Source organism: Protomyctophum parallelum, assembly GCF_964188405.1.
Source record: "Protomyctophum parallelum genome assembly, chromosome: 1".
NCBI classification, from domain to species: domain Eukaryota; kingdom Metazoa; phylum Chordata; class Actinopteri; order Myctophiformes; family Myctophidae; genus Protomyctophum; species Protomyctophum parallelum.
The window spans coordinates 96,254,066-96,278,019 of record NC_139697.1 but is presented as its reverse complement, the minus strand read 5'-3'; the positions used below and the strand labels follow the sequence as shown (position 1 = coordinate 96,278,019).

The 23,954-nt window shown below is 43.4% G+C and overlaps 2 protein-coding genes across 2 annotated transcripts in view; both read right to left on the bottom strand.

Annotated features, from left to right (window-relative positions):
* Positions 1-949: 949 nt before the first annotated feature.
* On the bottom strand, positions 950-8,615 carry LOC310870908 (uncharacterized protein). The gene is made up of 3 exons (XM_083782276.1): positions 8,477-8,615; positions 5,564-5,695; positions 950-3,181 (listed from the first exon to the last, which is right to left on the bottom strand). Exons 2-3 carry the CDS (start codon positions 5,661-5,663, stop codon positions 1,551-1,553), a joined length of 1,731 nt encoding a protein of 576 aa, XP_083638402.1. The 5' UTR covers positions 5,664-5,695; positions 8,477-8,615; the 3' UTR covers positions 950-1,550.
* Positions 8,616-13,236: 4,621 nt separating this feature from the next.
* The window catches only part of LOC310870890 (uncharacterized protein), a 172,379-nt gene continuing 161,661 nt past the window's right edge, over positions 13,237-23,954 (bottom strand). Inside the window, exon 12 of the transcript XR_014570279.1 lies at positions 13,237-13,400. The gene's annotated coding sequence lies outside the window, so the exon portion shown is untranslated. The remainder of the gene's footprint in view (positions 13,401-23,954) is intronic.

Genomic DNA, 23,954 nt, shown 5'->3' with positions numbered 1-23,954 from the left:
ATTATGGCGAGAACGATGGCTTCCATTATAGCATGGTCAATTTTCAGTAATAGAAAGCTTGCAGTTTATGTGTGTCTTTCGGGTTACAACATTTAGCCATAAAAGCTAAATCACCACGTATTACAAAGATAATTTGCATGTGTTGTAACAATATGGAATTGAACACTTTTATCACCCAGACAGATATCGGGTGTACATACATGGAGATCAGGTTGTCCAGAGCCACAGATATGACCGCTATGGCCATGCATAAATGGTAATATGTACAGTATATGCGTGATATGTGACCGACCGACCGACTCTAGCAATACAAAGATGCTTATTGGGCATAAGGGATAAGGCTCCATGAAAGATTGGGCCCCGAGTCTGCAGTGCTTGCACATGAAAAAATCTCAGACCTTACAGTTCGCTACAAGCCAACAGCACATCACATTTAATCGCATTTGTTTGTAATCAGTTTGTTGATTTTATGGTTTTGCATGTGATTCCATATAACAGAGTTTGTGTGAAATGTATCCTCCACGCAATCCAATACCTGATCAACACAAGTAGCAAATGCTAATGTGAAAGGAGCAGTTGAATATCCATAATAGGTCTGCTTTTCTATTCACAGCATATGCTACAACTAAGCAATTTGGTAACCAGCTAAGCCTGTCGGTACTATAACATTATGTGGACACGGTGGGCAACATAATTATGGAACTTGACATCAATGCAGTAAACATTAATTACGTAGTGTTAACGAGGCCAGCAGCAGCCACAACATAACATGAAACACAAACATCCGATGTTTCAAAAATGTTCCCTCACGGACAATCTAATCATCTTTTATCAACATATTAAACAAATGCAGTTGCAAAAAGTTAAATGGCGTTAGATAGCTGATGCGGAGCCAAATATTTTTTTAACTTTCAGTTTAAATATTTAAATATTATGATGAAATGCTCCACTATAGCAGTTTGTGCTTGACTCGCCATATGTGTGGTTAGGAAGTCAGCTGATCTACAAGCTGTCAATGTGTCACAATGTTGAAAATGCAAATCGGGGTGTTATTGAGGTTCGTTCTAGAACGTTAGCAAAAAAGAATAAAAAAGGAAAGAAATTAAAAGTTGTCAAAGTCGGCTTTGGCAGTAATTTAGTTAATTGATTGAAACATCAATCGATTACATTCAAATCATAACATTAAAACAGTAAAATTCTAGAACAGCGAAATTAATTAGCAATGCACACATGAGTAATAGGACTGTAATGGCATACTCTAGCAAAAAACTAATAAAAAGGAGCTGGAGAATGGAAACATCTATTGACAGGAACAGTATAAATATTCATCATATTTTGCTTGTCTATCAACCTTCCTACAAATATACAGCCGTTTAATTTGAGCCTCCCAGTGATCTCATTTATAGTAGATTATTTTATTTTTTTACTGTGACTTCAATGGTGTTAACTTGTCACACCGTCTACAGTGGACATTGTATAGGTCCTGTGAGAACTGTGGACACAAAGGTGTGCCTTCTGATTACTTGAAACACTGAAACTCTTGTCAGTGTTTAGAGTGGAAAGGTTTTTTCTCCAGTATGTACACTCTGGTGTCTGTTCAGGTCACATGAATGTTTGAAACTCTTGTCACAATGTTTACAATGGAAAGGTCTTTCTCCAGTGTGGACACGAAGGTGTACTTTTAGATGACTTGATTCACTGAAACTCTTGTCACAGTGTTTACATTGGAAAGGTTTTTCTCCAGTGTGAATACGCTGGTGTGTCTTCAGGGTAGATGAATTAATGAAACCCTTTTCACAATTATTACAATGGAAAGGCATTTCTCCAATGTGATCATACTGGTGTCTTCTCAGAGCAGATGAGTGCCTGAAACTCATGTCACAATGTTTACAGTGGAAAGGTTTTTCTCCAGTGTGGAGAAGCTGGTGTGTCTTCAGACCACCTGAGTGACTGAAACTCTTATCACAATGTTTACAATGAAAAGGTTTTTCTCCAGTGTGAACACGCTGGTGTGTCTTCAGATTACTTGAGTCATTGAAACTCATGTCACAATGTTTACATTGTAAAGGTTTTTCTCCAGTGTGATTATACAGGTGTCTTCTCAGAGCAGATGACACTCTGAAACTTTTGTCACAATATTTACAGTGGAAAGGTTTTTCTCCAGTATGGACACGTTGGTGTTTCTTCAGATTGCCTAATTCCTTGTAACTCTTGTTACAATGTTTACACTGGAAAGGTTTTTCTCCAGTGTGGACACGCTGGTGTGTCTTCAGATTACACGAGAAACTGAAACTCTTGTCACAAAGGTTACATTGGAAAGGTTTTTCTCCAGTGTGGATAAATTGGTGGCTCTTAAGGTCGGATGACGTAATACAACTCTTGCCACAAAATGTACAGAGAAAAGGTTTTTCTCCAGTGTGAACACTCTGGTGTATTTTCAGAGAAGTTGACCTACTGAAACTCTTTTTACAATGGTTACAGTGGAAAGGTTTTTCTCCAGTGTGGATACGCTGGTGTCTGCTCAGTTGACTTGATTGAATGAAACTCTTGTCACAATGTTTACAGTTGAAAGGTTTTTCTCCAGTGTGGATACGCTGGTGTGCCTTCAGATTACCTGAGTCATTGAAACTCTTGTCACAAAGGTTACATTGGAAAGGTTTTTCTCCAGTGTGGATAAGCTGGTGTCCCTTCAGTTTGGATGAATTAATAAAACTCTTGCCACAGAATGTACAGAGGAAAGGTTTTTCTCCAGTGTGAACACACTTGTGTCTCTTCAGAGCAGTTGACCTAGTGAAACACTTCTTACAATGTTTACAGTGGAAAGGTTTATCTCTAGTGTTGATACCCTGGCGTGTTCTCAAGGAACCTGACTCACTGAATCTCTTGTCACGCTGTTCGTCATCACCGTCTTCACTGGTCACTTCCCTATCATCACTGTCTTCAGTGACTTCAGTATCAGATTCAAGTACAACTTCAACTTCAGAGCAGTGGGAACAGATGTCATCATCATCATCATTTTCTTCTTCATTTTTCACTGCTGATAATGTCAATATTGACCCATCAGGCTGCTCTGGTTTTTGAAGAAGTATCTCTTCTTGTTCCTCTTTAATGTGTGGAGGCTCTGGTTCCCCCTGGAACAGACTAGGGCTCATCTCTTTACACACAACCATGTGCAGGATGTCTAGGAGCAGACACATTACATAATAGTTAATTAATTAATGACTCCCAGGTAAAAAAACACTTTGTGTTTGAAATAGACACTCTTGCTTTCTAAAGGTGTGATTTGCCCTAGAGATGAATACAAAATCAATATAAACATCTAATTCTGAATAGAGGTGCAGTAGAGGTCCCATCTGTACAGTCTCAACTGGGAAAATCTGCTTTCCGCTTCGATGCCCCTACTTCATAGAACACTACAACAAACAAATAATTAATAATGTGATTGTTTTTCTTTTGCTTTATTTCACTGCTTGTGTGTTATGTCTTTATGCCTTGTTTTTTATGTTCTATATCTGTCTTAATTTTTGATTTTGTGTATGTGATCTCGGCAGCACTGCAAATGAGGGTGAACCTCAATGCTTTTTCGAGAATAAATAAAGGTTTCAATCAAATACTATCCAATAATTAGATAGGGGGGGGGTGAAATTATGACAACACAGTAAAACAAAACACTGTTTGAAATAGACACTCTATTAAAATAGACACTTTCTAAGGTGTGATGTGGGGCCCTATGAGATGAATACAAAATTAATATAACATCTTAATACTGTCTGATCTTTTGAAATTATGACAGGCAGTTGCTGCCGTCAAAATATGACTCCCCGGTAAAAAAAAGGAAAAAAAGGAAACTTTGTTTGATATAGACACTCATGCTTTCTAAGGTGTGATTTGGGGCCCTAGAGATGAATACAAAATCAATATCAACATCTAAATAGAGGTGCACTAGAGCAGTGGTTCCCAAAGTGGGGTCCGGGGACCCCCAGGGGTCCTTGAGGGAGTTCCAGGGGGTACCCAGCTAAATGATAGTTTGGAACCAAATGGACCCTTTTGGGTCTGTAACCCTAATGGTCCATTTGGTTCCATTTGTACACTCTCAGAGTTACATTAATATTTATTTTACAATATAAATCGTGGGTCCCAGAGATATAATTAAACGGGTTGAGAATCACTGCTAGAGCCGTCAAAATGTTCTCATGGGGGTCCCTGGCATATCCTTTTATTAGAAATTAATAAAAATAAAAATAATGACTACTGGGTAAAAAACATAAAACACTGTTTTAAATAGACACTTTCTATGTAACATCTATCTATCTATCTATCTGTCATAGACATGTACGGTGCGTAAATTACGCACAGTACGTGCATTACGCCATACACAATACACAAAAGAAAATTGATAATTCTCTCTCACACTTATGTTGGCATGGCTGTGGAGAAATAGGGACACTACACTCACCCGTTGTCACAATGACTGCCCCCTAGTAACAGGTTTTTGGAATGCGGTCATTGCTACATTGTCTGCTATTTTCGACGAGGAAATACCCCAATGTCTGTCTTGTACGCACCAATGGTAGAACCTATACAGTCATCACTTGAACAACACATCATTACACTGGGATTCTTATCAGCGAAGCGTATCATTATGATGAACTGGAAAGGACGCAAGCCAGGCGGTTTCAGTATCGACAATTGGATGAATTGGATCTTTGGACTTGGGCAGCATCGACCCGCTCAGAATGTGACAGCGGAGAGAACGATCTTATGTTAGATCATATATGGAGAATAGGCTACATGCCTGAACCACACTAACCCATACTACATGCGGGTTGATGTCTGAAAATGTATTTATTGTGTATTTGATGTGGTAGTTCTTGGTTTGTTTTTGAGTTATTGGTTTTGTGAATTATGTGCTCAAAATTCATATTTTGAGCACAAAATATGAATAAGAGAATGCAGACTGTAATCTGTCAAATTCTGTGCACTACAATCTGAAAATAGTTTGAGATATGATTGCCTTAAAGGGACACTTTACGACAAAATATATGTTAATATTGACGTTTAGAAGATTTAGAACTTTGTGTGTGTAATATGTAGTTTTAGATATTTTAGATTTTAGCAGTGAGCTAGGGGCTGGGCTCACTTCCTTCCCCGACTAAAATTCCCATTATGCTTTGGTGCACTGCTCCTCCTTGTGGATAGGGGGAGGGCTGTCTTACTGAGACAACATGTAGTCCAGGTCCAGGAAGTTTCCCTTTAACCAATAAAACCCTCTAAGTATAGTACACTAACCATCTATACAGTACATTCTCTGTACTTAGTCCACGCTCCGTCTTCCCCTCTACGACAAATCTGTTTATCTAAAATAGCTGATCTACAAGCTAGAGATCTTGTGGATCAGTGAATTTCAGCAAATGTTCCCCCCAGAATAGGGATGCTAGGGTTCATGTGGTTAAACCTCAAACCCTGAGGGAAACGTCCATCTACCAACCTGTGTTATCATTTTAACAGCTCTACAACTGTAACAACACTAATGTGAAAGAAAGGGAGAGCACATGAAACGTACCGAGGTGTGGGTGGTCTTCAGGTTCCTCCTGTTTAATAGAAACGCATTCAGGTTCCTCCTGTTTAATAGAAACGTCCCTGGCTGAGTCTGGAGAGTTCATCTTCACCTGCAGTCTGGACTCCACACACTGGTCTGAAATGAAGGAATGAAATGAAGACTTTAAAAGGATCCCTTTCTAATAAGACTTATATGTCCTATCTCTCTCCCAATGTCAATGTCCGACGTGTCAATGAAGATGAAGTATACACACTATGACTATATAATTTTAAAAAAATAAGGAGAAAACCTTTGACAATTATAATAACAGCAGAAAGGTCAGTTGGAGCTTAAGTGACCATTTGCAGCCTGTGAACAAGACAGGGAAACTATTTTCAATGACATACGTTACCTTTTTTGAGCTGTCCCTTTTCGCAGTATAATTTCCAAAAAGTAAAAGGTATCAGCTATAGATGATAAATTTAGGATAGCAAGGCACGTAAAATCTTAAGATAAGGGTGAAACAACTGCTTAAGTCAGGCTTAAATAAAACTTTGAGCAGTACAGCTTCCGTAAGAATGCATTGGGAAAACATGGTAATGGCTGACAAATAGGCGCTTTGTAAGTTGTTGTTTCACCCCTATCTTAAAATGTTAAGTGCCTATCCTACGTTTATCATCTGTAGCTCGGTTCCGATACCTTTACTTTTTGCAAAACGAAAAAGGGTTTTCGCTACTGTTTTTGGACGGATCAAGTTAACCCCCGTTTTACCGATGCTGGGATATCCCGATACGGGACCTCATCTCAGAGCTAAAGCGTATAGAATACTGAGGTAAGTGAGGTTCCAAACGGAGCTAGACAAATGTTTACATGGTAAGGAATAAGGATACAATGTCTGGACTGGTGCATAAAGACATGGAGCTCTAACTTCACTTAAACATTACAGTGAGTACAGAGTACATATCCTACTGGTTTAAAAGAACAAGATCATTGCACCTCGTTGCTAAAGTTATGTAGAGCAGTGGTTCCCAAACCTTTTCATGTCAAGGACCCCCAAATTGACACTAATTAGCCCACGGACCCCCATTTGAAGAGATATGCCAGGGACCCCCATAAGAGAAGGTTTTTACAGCTCTAGCAATGATTAGATTCTCAACCCGTTTTCAAGGACGGCCAGTGTGACATGCATTAGTCCATGGACCCCCATTTGATGGCATTTAAATTGGGGGTCTCTGGGACCCCCAATTTCATATTGGGCCCATTTGGTTCCGAACTATCATTTAGCTGGGGACCCGCTGGAACTCTCTCAAGGACCCCGGGGGGTCCCGGTCCCCGGACCACACTTTGGGAACCACTGATGTAGAGAATAACCACTGTAATGCTGTAAGACATTGATGTTCTACATCAACGGGGCGGTGGTGGAGACCGTGGAGTGGGTGTCCAGTTTCAGGTTCCTGGGTGTCCACCTCTCCGAGGACCTTTCATGGGCTCTCAACTGTTCCATCCTGTTCAGCAGCAAAAGGTAAGGAAAGGTACCATGTTTACCCAGGGTAACTGGACTAAGCTCAAGAACTTGTTTACAGCCAGGCCCTGCTCATAGAACATGGTAGAGGTTCAATGCCTTGTCCAAGGGCACTTCAGCGGTGGTAATTTTAACGTGCCGGTCCGGGGATACGAACTAGCGACCTTCCGATATCAAGACTGCTCCGCAAACCGTTCGGCCACCGCTGCCTCCACCAAGCATCTCTACTTCCTAAGGAGACTGAGGAAGGCTCACCTTTCTCCCCGGATGGAACGGATTCTGGTGAACTTTTACCGCTGCACCATTGAGAGCATCTTAACAAATTGCATCTCAGTGTTGTACAACAGTGTCTGATCGATTCGGAAGGCCCTGCAACGGGTAGTAAAGACTGCCCAGTACATCATTGGCAGTTCAAAGAGCAGAGAGCAGCCCAGGCAGAAACCTTACTATGTGCTCTTCTATAAATACCTCAATAAAAATAAATAGTTATTATTAAGTCGAAAAACAACCACTCTGAAAAAACGTGTGATATCACTTATGTCTTCTTTCATATTCCTGAACCAATTATATGACAAAGCTCGCAATCGTTCATGTATAATGTTTGTTATGAGCTGGTCCAGCCGGCTCCATTCACTGCCATGTATTCATTGCACTACTGGTGTGAGTTTGGCTCCCATGAAAGTGTCATGGCGCAGCCCAGTCACGTGACCACTTCACTTCCTTCTAAGAGCTTCCTTGGTTGCCATCTCCCTGCTGAACTCTGCCCCTCCTCATTGACACGGAACAATAATACCCCCTTCCGTCCCCCCATCATCCTACACATCTGAACTCTCATGCTCACACTATACATACACTATAGCATGTTATGGCATGTGTGGGTGGGTGTGTACTAGTATATGCATATATTTATATATTCATGCATTGCTTGCACTTGTACAGGATATTGTTCTTCTCATATTCCTTATTTATACTCAGTTCTTTACAACTTCATTGCTTATTTACTATTTATTATATTGCTGTACATACTGTACACTCAAAACAAAGTGTATTTATTCTCATTACTGTAGTGTATTGCACTCCGGCTAGACGCCATTATTAATTTCATTGTCAAAGTATTTGTATACTATGTGCAGTGATAATAAATTTAATCTAATCTAATGTTAACTATAGGGTTACAAATATAGTCAACAACAACATGCAACAAAACCATGTCAACCAACGTATCGGGGCTTGCTGCTGCTATTGTTTGTGTTTAAGATTCCGATCACTTTATAATAAGGCAAGCTAGCAGAGAAGAGTAATAATGTTCCAACTTAAATGATAAGTTATTAAAGACAAATAGATTAAACAACACAAGATTCGTTCATCTTGAAATGATAGATAGAACACAACGTACGTGAATCAGTTCATCTTACCTGCTGTGTTTCAGTGGTTGAGCTGCTAACAAACGTCCTCCTGCTGTTTTGACGACACTGTTTGAAACGGCACGTTTTAGTTGTCTTTGTGTTTGATGGCCTTTTATTATCGCGTCAACAATATTCAGTCAACACGCGGCCATGTTTGTTTCACAACTGCATTGTGGGTAACGATGTTCTTCTGAGCATAGATATTATAAAAATCACATCCGTGTGAACCGAGTGATGCAACTCCACTCCCCCCCCCCCCCCCCCCCCCCCCCTCTCCGCCAATCACATGCCGAGTTCCCAACGATCATCCTAGTTTTAAAAAAAAATGTCGCGGAACTGCACAGCGCTTCGGCGTCGCCATGGCAACCCTGTTTGTTGATAGCCTCGGTCCCAGGCTTACGTTTGTTGATGGGAGGAAACTTGTGCTGTGATTGGCCAGTTCCCCAAATAAAAAGGTAAACGTTAAGTTCAACACCTCATTCACACTTTGGCTTTGTTCAGGACAGTTCAAAGGGAGCGATACAGAGAAAGAAACGGCAACAACATCACTGTGTGGCCACTAGACCTCACCATATCCACGATGTCGTACAAACTTAGAGACAGAAAGCCTTCATGCAGCGACTCAGGAGATGATTCCACCTGTACAGCAGATGAATATGACTCCATGGTTTCAACTGGAGACAGCAGAAAGAGGAGGATGAGAGGAGGGGTGAAGTGTGAGGCAGGTCAGAAGGAGGAGGCAGCCGTAGTCTCACTGCAAAGACCCAAGAAGACACGTGGCCGTGTCAAGTTAGACAATGCATTCATTGAGAACACATTAAGGCGACGCAAAATCTTCAGCGTTCGTAAAAATGGTCTAATAAAAAATATTGAAGAGCTCACGAAGCTGACAGGAACCCAGGTTCTGTTTCTGGTGGCCAGTGAAACGGGACACGTCTACAAATTTGCCTCCGACCAGCTCCAGCCCATGTTTACTAGTGAGGCGGGCAATGCCCTGATTCAATCGTGCCTCAATTCACCACAGGGCTCACCACCCCACGATGATGATGCTCCCACGGATACTGGAGACAGCAGAAAGAGGAGGAGGAGAGGAGGGGTGAAGTGTGAGGCAGGCCAGAAGGAGGAGGCAGCCGTAGTCCCACTGCAAAGACCCAAGAAGACACGTAGCCTGGGCAGCACTCACGATGAATCGAAACCATCTGTCAACAACATCACGGCTAATCTACCAGGAACTGCCACCACCAGTGCCCAGTCCATGGTGCCCACAACCACCTCCACTGTGCAGCTTGGGAGCAGCGGGCTGCAGGTACAACAGCACAGCCATGCCCCCTCGTCCTCCCTGCTGCCCTGCATGGAGGGTCATGTGATGTACCCCAGTGCCTCAGACACAGCGATGTACGACATCTCTGACTTAGAGTGGTCACATGAGGACATGATGGAATTTGCACTGAGCATATGCTCTGCTGAGATGTGTGTATGATCACACGAGTGTGATTTTATTTATGTCATTATGTTATTTTCTTCATTATGTAGCACATTCTGTGGGACAATCCAAACATTTTGCTCCTGTATATACTGTAAATAAGTCATAATTGTATATTTGTATTTTCAGTGACAAATAAAAAACTTCTTGAATCTTGAACAGTAAAGTGTATTTATTTCTGTAATTATAAGTGAGTGGTTTCACCAAGTTGTCTTTCATCAATCGCTAGTTACACATTGCTTGAAACTGTCTACTGATGGTACTCATGGTTAGGAGTCAGGACACATATCACATGGGCTTAAATCATGGGTTTTCAACAGGTGGTCCGTGGACCACTGGTGGTCCGTGGAGGTATTGCATGTGGTCTCTGACCATGCATTTAGTAATGTAGGATTTGTTGATTTGTTTTAAATGTTCTTTCCGGTAGTCGAGAAACCGATTGACCTGGCGACCTGTGATGAGTCCATCCATGTAGTAATTTACTGACAAGTTGGAGTTCAAGAAATTCAACAGAATTTAGAACCTCAAGAAAGGGGAAGTCTGGTTGAGTCATTATTATTAGGACATTTTACCTCAACGGTTGAGAAACAGTGGGATGTATACACATGGGATGCATAGCAAGTGTTAATTTACAAAAGCACTAATCTTAGCCCATATCCCCACCCAACACAATAGTGGTCCCCAGGTTGATTCTAAGTCAGGGAGGTGGTCCCTGGTTCACAATCAGTTGAAAACCCCTGGCTTAAATTAATGATATTAAAACACACACACACACACACACACACACACACACACACACACACGTAAATAATTACTATTCATCATTAGTAAATATTGCTATAGTGCTGTATCCATTGTCAGGTTTAGACTACCTGGACTATAGCTTTATTCAACAGGTGAAAGATGGCTGCTTGGTAATAAGCACACTGGTTCACCCTCAGTCAGTGTTTTAGTTTAAGATTGTGATTCACACTTTAAGGCTTGATGAAGGAACAAAATGCATGTGTTTCTCACAAGTCACAACACACGTGACTCTTGATGTATGGAGAACATGGAGTCAGGGGGTCACAGCCTGGGGCAAGACATATCGTGTGTAATATATGTATTGAATTTGGGGGTATATATTGCATACAATATTCCAAGTAGAGCAAGTAAAATAATCTGTTCTTATTGTCCCATACCAAAATGCTTCTAAAGTCCCCCCCCATATTAAAAGTACACTCGCCAACCAATCACTGCCCTGTCCCAAAGTTGGGAGTAGGCCTACTTCACCTTATTTACTTGTTGTCTCCACCAGGCCGAAGGCATGTGGGGAGAGTATGTTTTGCACTCCGTCCGTCCGTTTGTGTGTCCGTCCGTTTGTGTGTCCGTCCGTGTGTCCGTGAACAGCTAATCTCGGCCACCGTTAACCCGGTCGATGCCATATTTTGCACACACACTCCCTGGATGCCAACGATGAACCTCTGCCCCAAACTTTCCAGAACGGCCTGTTATAGCGCCACCAGGAGGCCGCTTTGTGCAAAACAACCCGGTCGATGCCAAATTTTGCACACACACTCCCTGGATGCCAACGATGAACCTCTGCCCCAAACTTTCCAGAACGGCCTGTTCTAGCGCCACCAGGAGGCCGCTTTGTGCAAAACAAGTTTTTGCACAGTACACCTACAGATTTTGTCCAAACATCACGCAAATTGGTACACAGTCTCTCTAGAGCCATTCAACGAAACGGGTCTTTCAGATTTATCAGACTCCATCCTGATTGGTTAAGATTGGCTTCCAAAGTTCACAGGAGTGCTCAGTTTCAAACAAAATGCTGCAAATCATGAACACATCGCGTGATTTCCGTGAAATTGTGCACCCACATTCCCACTAGGCCGAGGACGAAATGCCACATGAACAATTTCAACTCAGCCTCAAGGTGGCGCTATAACTGGCCGAAAAGTGTTTTTACCTCTAACTGCACGGATCTGTGGATAACCTGGTGGAGACCTGTGCCCGGAAGGGCACTTTTTCTAGTTTCCATTGTGGTCTCTGAGTCTCTCACAAACTAACAAAAGGTGACAATAAAATAAATAGCTACAACAAATTTAACCATTTTACCCAACTACAAATTTAATTAGACATTGACATTGTATGAAATACATTTTAAAACGGCTTAGCCTATCAAACGGGGACCTTTTCCAACAGCTCAGTTGTCCCAAACAAATTATATTTGTCATCATAGAAAAATTATTGTCTATGATGTCAGTCATCTACCCGGCATGACGTCCCAACTTGGTAGAAATTATTGTCTCCACCAGGCCGAAGGCATGTGGGGAGAGTATGTTTTGCACTCCGTCCGTCCGCGTGTCCGTCCGTCCGTCCGTCCGTCCGTCCGTGTGTGTGTCCGTCCGTGTGTCCGTGAACAGCTAATCTCGGCCACCGTTAACCCGGTCCATGCCACATTTTGCACACACACTCCCTGGATGCCAACGATGAACCTCTGCCCCAAACTTTCCAGAACAGCCTGTTATAGCGCCACCAGGAGGCCGCTTTGTGCAAAACAAGTTTTTGCACAGTACACCTACAGATTTTGTCCAAACATCACGCAAATTGGTACACAGTCTCTCTAGAGCCATTCAACGAAACGGGTCTTTCAGATTTATCAGACTCCATCCTGATTGGTTAACATTGGCTTCCAAAGTTCACAGGAGTGCTCAGTTTCAAACAAAATGCTGCAAATCATGAACACATCGCGTCATTTCCGTGAAATTGTGCACCCACATTCCCACTAGGCCGAGGACGAAATGCCACATGAACAATTTCAACTCAGCCTCAAGGTGGCGCTATAACTGGCCGAAAAGTGTTTTCACCTCTAACTGCACAGATCTGTGGATAACATTGTATGCCAACTCCCTAGAGGCCAAGGAAAAACCTTTGCCTGGAATTTTTCACATCTGCTCTTTATAGCGCCACCAGGAGGCCGACATATGTAAAACACATTTTCTATTATTACTCCTTCAGATTTTATCCAAATTTCACGCAAATCGCTACACATGATCTCCATAGTCATGTGATCAAGACAGGTTTGTTTGATTTATCATATTCCATCCTGATTTGCCACGATTGGCTCCTACAGTTTTCAGGAGTAGCCCGCTTTGTACAAATCGCCACAACTCCTCAACGCAGCGCCCCATTGCGATGAAACTGTGCACGCATATTCACACTAGGTTGAGGAAGAAATCCTGGTGGAGACCTGTGCCCAGAAGGGCACTTTTTCTAGTTATATATGAATCCATGATGTAATGATAGATTATAATAGAGTATAGACTAGAGGGTAAATGTTTAACCCATTTAAACACTTTTAATCATTATTTTATATTCAAAGATAATTTTGCATGACACTGTAGTTGCCCAAAAGGTAGATTGTGATCTACCAGTAGATCACAAAGGTAGACCACATGACATGCCCTAAAAGTATAAATATAAAAAAGGGAAAAAGGCATCTGCCACTTGAATTAATGTGACTTCATTGATTTTTTAAGGCTTTTGTGGCTTTCACCTTTATTGTCTCCACCAGGCCGAAGGCATGTGGGGAGAGTATGTTTTGCACTCCGTCCGTCCGTTTGTGTGTCCGTTTGTGTGTCCGTCCGTGTGTCCGTGAACAGCTAATCTCGGCCACCGTTAACCCGGTCGATGCCATATTTTGCACACACACTCCCTGGATGCCAACGATGAACCTCTGCCCCAAACTTTCCAGAACGGCCTGTTATAGCGCCACCAGGAGGCCGCTTTGTGCAAAACGGCCACCGTTAACCCGGTCGATGCCATATTTTGCACACACACTCCCTGGATGCCAACGATGAACCTCTGCCCCAAACTTTCCAGAACGGCCTGTTATAGCGCCACCAGGAGGCCGCTTTGTGCAAAACAAGTTTTTGCACAGTACACCTACAGATTTTGTCCAAACATCACGCAAATTGGTACACAGTCTCTCTAGAGCCATTCAACGAAACGGGTCTTTCACATTTATCAGACTCCATCCTGATTGGTTAAGATTGGCTTCCAAAGTTCACAGGAGTGCTCAGTTTCAAACAAAATGCTGCAAATCATGAACACATCGCGTGATTTCCGTGAAATTGTGCACCCACATTCCCACTAGGCCGAGGACGAAATGCCACATGAACAATTTCAACTCAGCCTCAAGGTGGCGCTATAACTGGCCGAAAAGTGTTTTTACCTCTAACTGCACGGATCTGTGGATAACCTGGTGGAGACCTGTGCCCGGAAGGGCACTTTTTCTAGTTTAATATATTTTATGGAGGGACAGTAGGCTGACAGGAAATGGCTGATGAGCCACGGCCCAGGTGACTTCTTTGATTTACATCAAATATGGCCTGTCAGCTCAAACCGAGTTCACGAGTGTTGCACACAAACGTCAGTAGCATTACATAAGTTATACAAAACAAAACAGGAGAAATTCCATTTCCCCCCTCTATTTCTCATTTCAAGTGCGTTTGTGTTATATGTATATGCCAGTACTGTCATTCCAAAGCCCCTTACAATTTAAACAATTTTCAGCAATGGGATAATTTTTTGGGGGTGGGTAGACCTTGTTGAGCAAACACGACTATATACGGACAATATACGCACAAGGGGAGATATGTGCCTCTCTTCTCTATTGATGATCATTATAGACAAGTACCTCACACAGGTGCATCTGACTGCTTCTACAGGTTAACCAGATTTAACTGAATTTAAACAATACAAAGTCAGTTTTTATGGTAGTCCGAGACATAAGTATTCCATCTAAACAGTTATCTGTGAAGACTTCAACCTGACCTCTAAAGCTGAATGTTATTAATCTCTCCATAATAAATATACTATAGATTAAATCAATCCATTCATTTATAGTTGGTATAACATTTGTAAGCCACTTTTTTGTTAAGGCTTTTTTGGATGCCACTAGCAATACCCTCAGTAAATACTGTAGACCTGCCGTTTTATTTATTTATTTAAAAGGGAAAGTCGTTAAGTCTGTGTTGGTTATTTAACCATAAACAGAGCTTGTAAATAATAACTACATTGATCCATTGGAACTCAGGTTCTTTCCCATTCCTGAAAAGCAATGTTTTTGCACACACAATGTTTCCACTTGACAGCAGCTATGTGTTGCTCATGAACCAAAGGTGCTCGGCTTGCAGCAAAAACTACAAACTACAGCATACTAAGCTAGTAAAAACGTGCCTATATTCAAACTGGGAGTAGTTCAACATGATCTTTATGCTTTACGGTTCTCAAACATTCAAATTGCGAGGTCTCCCCTTAACTCTTTAAACCTAAAAGAGACCATTAATGCATTACTGAATACATCTTCATTAGACGTCAATGTCTAGAACACTGAAAAACACGAGACACTCGAGTTAAACCTGCTTCCTACGCAACCAGGAAATGACGGCCACTCAAGCCTTCTAAAAACAAAAACAAAAAACAGTGACCCACCAAACCATGGCACAAACTGGTCTCCCAGCTCAGAAGCATCTTACTGTCCCTCTCCCTTCACACTGGGGGGGGTAAAATACTCAGGTAAAGTATGAGTAATGTAAAGAGCCCGCCCTACAGAATATTTCAACTGTGGGCATTAATAATGGAGGCAGAAATTCCCAAGTCACATTGATTAATTAACTTAACTATTTAATTAATTTAATTCATCCATATGCAAAGACAACCATAAAACATACCGAATACTTCACCAGTTCACCCAAAGACAGGTTCACTACAATACCTACTTAAGCATGACGATGGTGCACAGAGAGGTTTGGCACATTAGAAGAGCTTTCTGCCAGCTTTCTTCGCCTCAGTTCGAGCAGCTGTAGCAGATTCGTTGGCTGCGGGCACGTCCACCCTCATCCTGAGAGACGCACATCTGTTTGAGCAGTGACTGGTGGGCATCTCTCCCATCATTTCCCACTTGTCCACCTCTTCACAGTAACGCTCAATGGTCTGAATGGAGCTAAATAGAGACCAAAACATAGCCATGAGAGAAACGCCTGGTGTGGACAAAAAAGAAAACACCACTTCCTTGGTCCTCGGGGAACAACGGCCTCTTACCCTGTTCAGCCTGTTGGGCACACAGGATCCACACCTCTGTGTCTGTGTTGTAACACTCAACCCAGTGCGTGCATGTAAAAACCAGTGGATACATATACCACGTATGGATAAGAGAAAATTAACAAGATAGTGACTGTAAGAAGTGTGCTCTACCATGTGCCCAAACTAACATAGATCAGTCCATCTAGAGTAGGGGTGTCCAAAGTCCAGCCCACGGGCCAAATGCGGCCTGGGTATACATTTTATACAACCCGGCTAGATTTTTACATAGAAGTTTTATAGCCTTTGCATTTCCCAGAGTATAATTTTTAAGGATTCTTTGTCTCATTCTGAAGGGGTCAAAGAAAGGCCATTTAATTTAATTTTCTACCTTGCACATCTGGTAATGTGAAATAAGGCTGAGTTATTTGTGCTTTGTTCAAAGTGTGGGTGTAATATTTTCTGATATGGCCCCTTTGGAAAAAAGAAAAGGTTTGGACACCCCTGATCTAGAGTGACCACAGCAAGTGATGATATCGCCAGCTCTCTTTGTGCCCTCCATGAGCTGCCAGTTGTTAGTGCAGGGGTTGTAGCGCTGCACTGAGTCCATGCCACCCACTGCATACACGTAGCCTTCCAGCATCACCAGGCCTATGTGAGGTTGTTCCGCTGCACTGAGTCCATGCCACCCACTGCATACACGTAGCCTTCCAGCATCACCAGGCCTATGTGAGGTTGTACCACTGCACTGAGTCCATGCCACCCACTGCATACACGTAGCCTTCCAGCATCACCAGGCCTATGTGAGGTTGTACCGCTGCACTGAGTCCATGTCACCCACTGCATACACGTAGCCTTCCAGCATCACCAGGCCTATGTGAGGTTGTACCACTGCACTGAGTCCATGTCACCCACTGCATACACGTAGCCTTCCAGCATCACCAGGCCTATGTGAGGTTGTACCGCTGCACTGAGTCCATGTCACCCACTGCATACACGTAGCCTTCCAGCATCACCAGGCCTATGTGGGATTGTACCGCTGCACTGAGTCCATGCCACCCACTGCATACACGTAGCCTTCCAGCATCACCAGGCCTATGTGGGGTTGTAGCGCTGCACTGAGTCCATGCCACCCACTGCATACACGGAGCCTTCCAGCATCACCAGGCCTATGTGGAGAAAAAAATAAAGGAAAAAAGCATCCGTGGTTCAGAAGTAGATGACTTGGTCATATGGAGACTCTCCTTGCGTAAACAAGGCAACAACCATGGCAGTTATTACCAAAGTTAGACTAATATACTATTTGAAGTATGGGGTGTTATAATAATAATAATAATTAGAAAAACGTTGATCAATCAAATAGAATCATGACCTGACTTACAGTGCAGACTGCAGTGGATAGTGTATACAAACATTTCACCCACACTTTCACAACCTGTACATTTGTTGTGACAAATATACAGTGAAATTGAAGTTTAAAAAGCCACTAGATGTCAGAATTTCCACCTTTACAACAGCAGCACATCTTTGCTCATCCACAGGCACCTTGGCTGGTAATGCAGCATGACAGTGTGTCGGGGGTTCGAGTCCCGAAACGGACGGCCCTTACTGCGTGTCTCTTACCCCCCCCCAAAAAAAAACAAACATTTTTTTTTTTTTTTTTGGGTGGTCCGCAAAGAGGTGGTCCGCGGTCCGGTCGCGGACCGCGGTCCGCCAGTTGAGTACCCCTGACCTACTGTGATCTATCAATAAAGGCAAAAAAACACTAGGATTAGAATTGTCACTATGATTTAAAAAGTTGTAATCTGAAATCAAATGAATCGTGGATTTGGAGAATCATGACACCCCTTCATTAATACTATACGGTAATTTAATCCTATACCTTTTAGGTTGTATAAGCATTACCACTATTCATATATAGGCTATATATATTTTTTTGCTACAAGTACTGCCCAAAACAAGCACCCATAACAGTGTTGTGCAACAACAGTTTTGTGTAATATGACACAATGAGGGCTCCCATTGTGCTGTACCCACAAAACCCTTCCATGCACTCCTATATGACATCACTGGGATCAGCAAAAGACAGTGTGGACTGCACAAACCACAACCACAACCAGAACTGCCACAAAAGGCCTCTGCCCGGATCTGGACAGGGCCCCTGCCCATATGGAGTAGACCTGTTCCAACATCACAACACTCCATATTTGGGCATGCCTGACACAGAACTCCATAACCAGGCCTGTTCTGACGTCACAACACTCCATATGTAGGCATGACCTGATCACCCCTATATCTCCATATATGGAGCCGACCTGTTCTGACATTATTCTGACATATGCATCCATATTTGGGCATGTGTTACAGGCCTCACGATTGAGTTGCCTGATGGCAGAAGATAAGTCCTGTTGTACAGGGGAAATATAGACAGGAGATTTATATGTTGTGTTCATCAAAGCAGGATGCAAATCTGTCTTTATTCACAGAATCTTATTTTCATATTCTCTCTTTTTCTCTCTCTAAATTCAATCATATTCATCACATGTTCATAGTTCACAATAAACTGTAGAATAATACTTTACACATTTGGTATTTTCTGTTGTCACATTTCACCAAAATACTGTATAGAAAATACATTTGTATTGTATGTGCTCCAAACTCACATTTATAATACTGTTACTTTTATCAGTCTGTTCTTTACTTCTCCAGTTAATACTGTAATACTGTTTAAACCTTGTATTGTTTACTTTTTTAGTCAGTCTTATGCATACAGAACGTTTTTTGTAAAACACACAATGCACTGAATTAATCAAAACACTTGTTCTCAAACTATCACAAAACATTCAATAAACATTTGTACATTATCACACCCAACCCTATGCTAAACTGTGGTGTTAAGATACATATTGTCAGTGAGCTCCGTTTTTTACAGAAAATAAACAAGACCTCCATTTTAGAATCAGTCACTCATTCACTTGTACATTTCCCAAGTCTCAAACTAAACCAAAACATAACATTTCTGTATCAGTCTTAGACCAAACAAGAGAGGAAAGGCTTATGAGTCCTTTGATATAAGTTATGATGCTTTTGCACACTTTACTAACCTGTTGTACAGGGGAAATATAGACAGGAGATTTATATGTTGTGTTCATCAAAGCAGGATGCAAATCTGTCTGAAGAACGGAAGCCTCCGTGGTCCATATACCACACAAACCATGCTCACCATAGGGCGATCTCCCCCTGGTGGCGTGACTCAGTAACTACTATTACTATAAACAAAACAACAATTGTGCACATACAGTTGTAGGTGTCACACACTCCCCAACAAAAAATAAAATGGCTCCTGACATTTTACCATTCAAAAACACTTCATATCTCATGACCCAAAATAACAAACTTCTAGTGCAAGTTCTTAATCCTCTAAGTATAGGTTAGCATGTTCTGGAATACTGAATAGGGATAAGGGGATGGCCAGTATGGTGACGGTATGGGATAAGAGGTTGGGACTGGGTAATGTGTAAAAGGGTAAACTTGCATTCCCCAATGTGACATCTGTGGGGGCCCATAAACCTGTGCAGTACTAACTGATGGGTGTCCCTGAACTGAAGGCTGACCTAGAGTATCGTAAGTGAAACGGGGTGCTGGCCTCCTATCTCTAATGGACCTTCTGGGTGTGTGCTCATTAGTGTCAGGGGTCAGGGGTCTCTCTTCTGGAACAGGCTCTTCTGCTTCACTTTCACTCGCTGTGGAAGGTGTGCGGCCGACCCTTGGCTCTCCATTTCCAACATGTTCCTCCTCTTCAATGTCACTGTTAGACTCGTTGTTCTGGTTATCACCATACTGTTCCTGTTCGGTGTCTCTCTGTTCTGCGGGCGCAGCATCCATTCTGTTTCCACTCCTCAGATTATATTTTAGCTCATAGTAGGTGTTTCCATCATCATCAGAACTTGAATCACTGTCGCGTTGTGGTTCTGTCTCTCTGGGAGGTATATTTGGGCCTCTCCTCTTCTTTGCCTTTGATTTCTCCACCTCGTCAGGCAGTTCAACAGGTAGGTCGTTCACAAGATGCAACAGATTGCGATGCAGGACACGTGACTTGTTCCTATCATTTTCTTTGACCACCTTGTAGACCGGATTGTCATTGATCTGTTCTGTCACGATATAGATGGTGCTTTCCCAATATGATCTTAACTTTCCCGGACCACCTCTTTGACTCAGGTTGCGTACGAGCACTCGATCACCTGGTTGCAGCACGACTACACCTCTCGTGTGTTGGTCGTAGTACTTTTTACCTCGAGCACTTGACTTTTTGCTGTTTTCTGATGCTATGCGGTATGCTTCTGTCATGCGTTCTGCCCATTTCTCAGCATAGCCCCGTGAGGTCTGGGGTTCTTCACTGGTAACCATCCTGAACAGCAAGTCTATTGGCAACCGTGGGTGTCTACCAAATAGCAAGAAGAAAGGTGAGTAACCAGTCGCTTCATGGCGTGTACTATTGTACGCATGTACAATCTGGGGAAGGTAATCTTTCCAACTTTCCTTTTTCTCCTCACTCAGGGTCCGCAGCATCTGGAGTATCGTACGGTTAAACCGTTCAGCCGGATTTCCCTGAGGGTGGTAGGGAGTCGTCCGTGAGTGTCCCACTGTGCTCATTTGCTGTAGTGTTCGGAAGAGCTCGTTCTCGAACTCCTTTCCCTGATCGTGGTGTAACTTTGACATGTAACCATATCTGGGAATGTAATCATTAAAGATCTTCTCCGCCGCGGTTTTCCCAGACTTGTTGCGGGTCGGATACGCCTGTGCATATCTGGTAAAGTGGTCTACCACAACGAGAATGTATTGGTATCCTCCTCTACTTGGTTCCAAATGCATATAGTCAATGGACACAAGCTCGAGTGGTGAGCTGGTGGTTATGCTACCCATTGGTGCTCGTATGTGTGTCACTGGCTTTTTCTGCTTAATGCATTGGCACTGTCTAGTGACATAGGTTTCAATCTCACGTCTCATATACGGCCAATAAAATCTCTGCCTTGCCAAGTTGAGGACTCTTTCGGTGCCAACATGGCCCATATCATCGTGCAAGTGCTTAAGGACTAGGGGTTTAAAGCTGGCGGGCAAGACTAACTGTCGTCTCTCGGCTGTCTTCCGGTAGAGCACTCCATTTTCAATGTGTAGCCTTGTCCACTCGTGCATAATCTTCCTGCCTGTGCCCCTCACACTCCGCTTCATGTCGTCAGTCAGAGGTCTGTTCGACTCTTTCATTTCCAGAATCTCTCCAATTACTGGATCTGTTCTTTGGGCATTCTGCAGTTCAGCCAGATCAATAGGCGTCACAGCTTCTCTGCTGCTTGGTTCGGACTGGGCACTCTGTGCTAGAGCCAGGGCAGCAATCCAGGCAACATCTCCTTGCTCACCTGCTCTGCAACCTCCCCATGTAGCAGTGACAGCTTCTCTGGGCAGTTCCTGTGTACACTCAGTGACATATTTGTTGATGTCTAGGGGGCATCTGGACAGTGTATCGGCGTCTCCATTTGCTTTTCCAGGTCTGTACCGTATGTCAAATCTAAAATCTGAAAGTTCACCCACCCACCGGAATCCAACTGCATTCAATTTAGCGGTACTCATGACATACGTTAAGGGATTATTGTCTGTATAGATGGTAAAATGTGGGGCATAGTACAAGTAATCTCTAAATTTCTCACAGACGGCCCACTTGAGAGCGAGAAATTCAAGTTTTCCTGAGTGCATTCTGTAGTTTCTTTCGGCTGGGTTGAGGGTTCTTGAGCCATAGCCAATTACTCTTAGCCTTCCATTCTGGCGTTGGTACAGGACAGCTCCCAGTCCCTTATCGGATGCGTCCGTGTGGAGTACAAAAGGCAACTCAAAGTCTGGGTAGGCGAGAATAGGGGGGTTCACCAGCTGGTCAATTAGCTTACACAGGGTCTCTTGGTGCTGCTCAGTCCATTCAACTGGGGTTCTGGATGGTAACTGTGCACCCTTCCCCTTCTGAGCTTTGCGCCTATCCAGAGACTGCTGTTCTTGTCCTCTCTTTTGCTGCAAGAGCTCATAGATGGGTTTTGCAACTCTGGAGAAATCTTGGACATAGGAACGATAGTAGCTCAGAAACCCAGCTATCCTCCGAACATCTCCAATGGTGGTTTCATTCTTCAGGGCGTACACCGCCTCCAAGTCTTTAGGATCGATGCGGATGCCCTCAGCTGAAACCAACCGGCCAACGTATCTCACTTCATGTTTAAACAGGTCACACTTCGTAGGCCTGAGTTTCACCCCGTGACTCTGCAGAGCTTTAAGGACCTTCCTCAGCCCTTCAATGTGGTCCTCAAACGTCTTGGCATAGCAAAGTATGTCATCTAAGTAAGGTATACAACACTCGTCTCGCAGGGGAGCGAGCATCTCTTCCATACTGCGTTGAAATGCAGCAGGTGCGTTGGTCAGGCCAAAGGGTATCCGCACCCACTCGAACAGACCCCAGGGGGTAACGAATGCTGTCAAGTGGCGTGACCCTTCTGCAATGAACCCTTGGTGGTACGCCTTCCCCTGATCTAGAATGGAGAACCAACTGTACCCACCCAAGGTGTCTGTGAGGTCTTGGATCCTCGGTAAGGGGTGGCGGTCTGTGACTGTGCGCTGGTTCAAGAGACGGTAATCGATGCAGAGTCTGAGTGTTCCATCTTTCTTGCGCACGCAGATGACAGGTGCTGAGTAAGGGGACTTAGACTTCACAATCCACCCTCTGGCAAGAAGATCCTCAATGTACTCCTTTACCTCCCTGTACAGTGGTTTGGGGATGGAGGCATAGGATCTCTGAACAGGGTTGTTGTCACTGAGTGTGATAGACATTTCCAAGCTTGTTATACATCCCATGTCATTGTCATCTCGTGCGAATGCTGCTGACTCCTCTCGTAACAGTTCTTTTGCAACTTTCTGCTGCTCCTCACTCAAGTGGCTTACATCAACTGATGGGTCCCACCTCTCTGTCACTGTAGCGCCCTTGTCCTGCTGACTCTTAGCGACTTTCTGACTGTCACTGGGCTTCAGGCCACCTTCGTCAGTCTGTACTATTTTAACTACTGACTCAATGCATCCTAGCACTGTTCTACAGGGCAGGGTCACTTCATGTTTAGTGTGGTTACCGATGGGGACTCTCACATAGGGAACTTTTGCCTGACTGATTGCAACAAGGCTGTCACCAACATCTAGCTGTTGTAACTGTGGGTTGTTCTCAGTAGGTTCAAAAAGCACAACTGGGTTGGACGTGTCAAAGGGGTTTGGAACTCTACACTTCACATGTCTGACCTGGCCTGCTGGAATGACTACGTCATACTGTCCCACTCTCAACACACTTCGACTGACTTTCTCCTCGTGGGTGAGTTTGGTCTGAACAAAGCTGACAATTGCACTGGCTTTATCATCTTGAAGATTCATTGCACCTCGCAGGAGTGCCACAAGGGTGGGTATGAGGTCTGCACCACCCTCTGGTCCCAGTATCAGCTCCTCAATCACATTGAAACCGATCAGGGGGCGGTCCATGGGCACACTACTAACCAAGAAGGGCACTTGTACAGTCAGACTGGGGTCACTGTTGTCAGGGAGACTCACCATCACTCCTACCCAGCCGTCATATGGCAACGGTTCTCCATTTACAGCCAGCACACTGAGAGGCTGTCGTCCTATCAGTTCAGCCAATGGACGTACTTTTTGCTCAGGGAGGTATGTCTCTACCCACTGCCGGTCGAGGAGACTCACTTGGGCACCTGTGTCAAATAAACAGTCTACTGCATAACTGTTAATATGGAACTTGATATTACATTTCCTCCCAACTAACTGGGCCACTCTTTCACGGATTTCAGTGTCTCTGTTCCTGGGTGTGGGGGTCACAAAGTTAGTTTTCACATGAGCATGACTTTCTTGTGG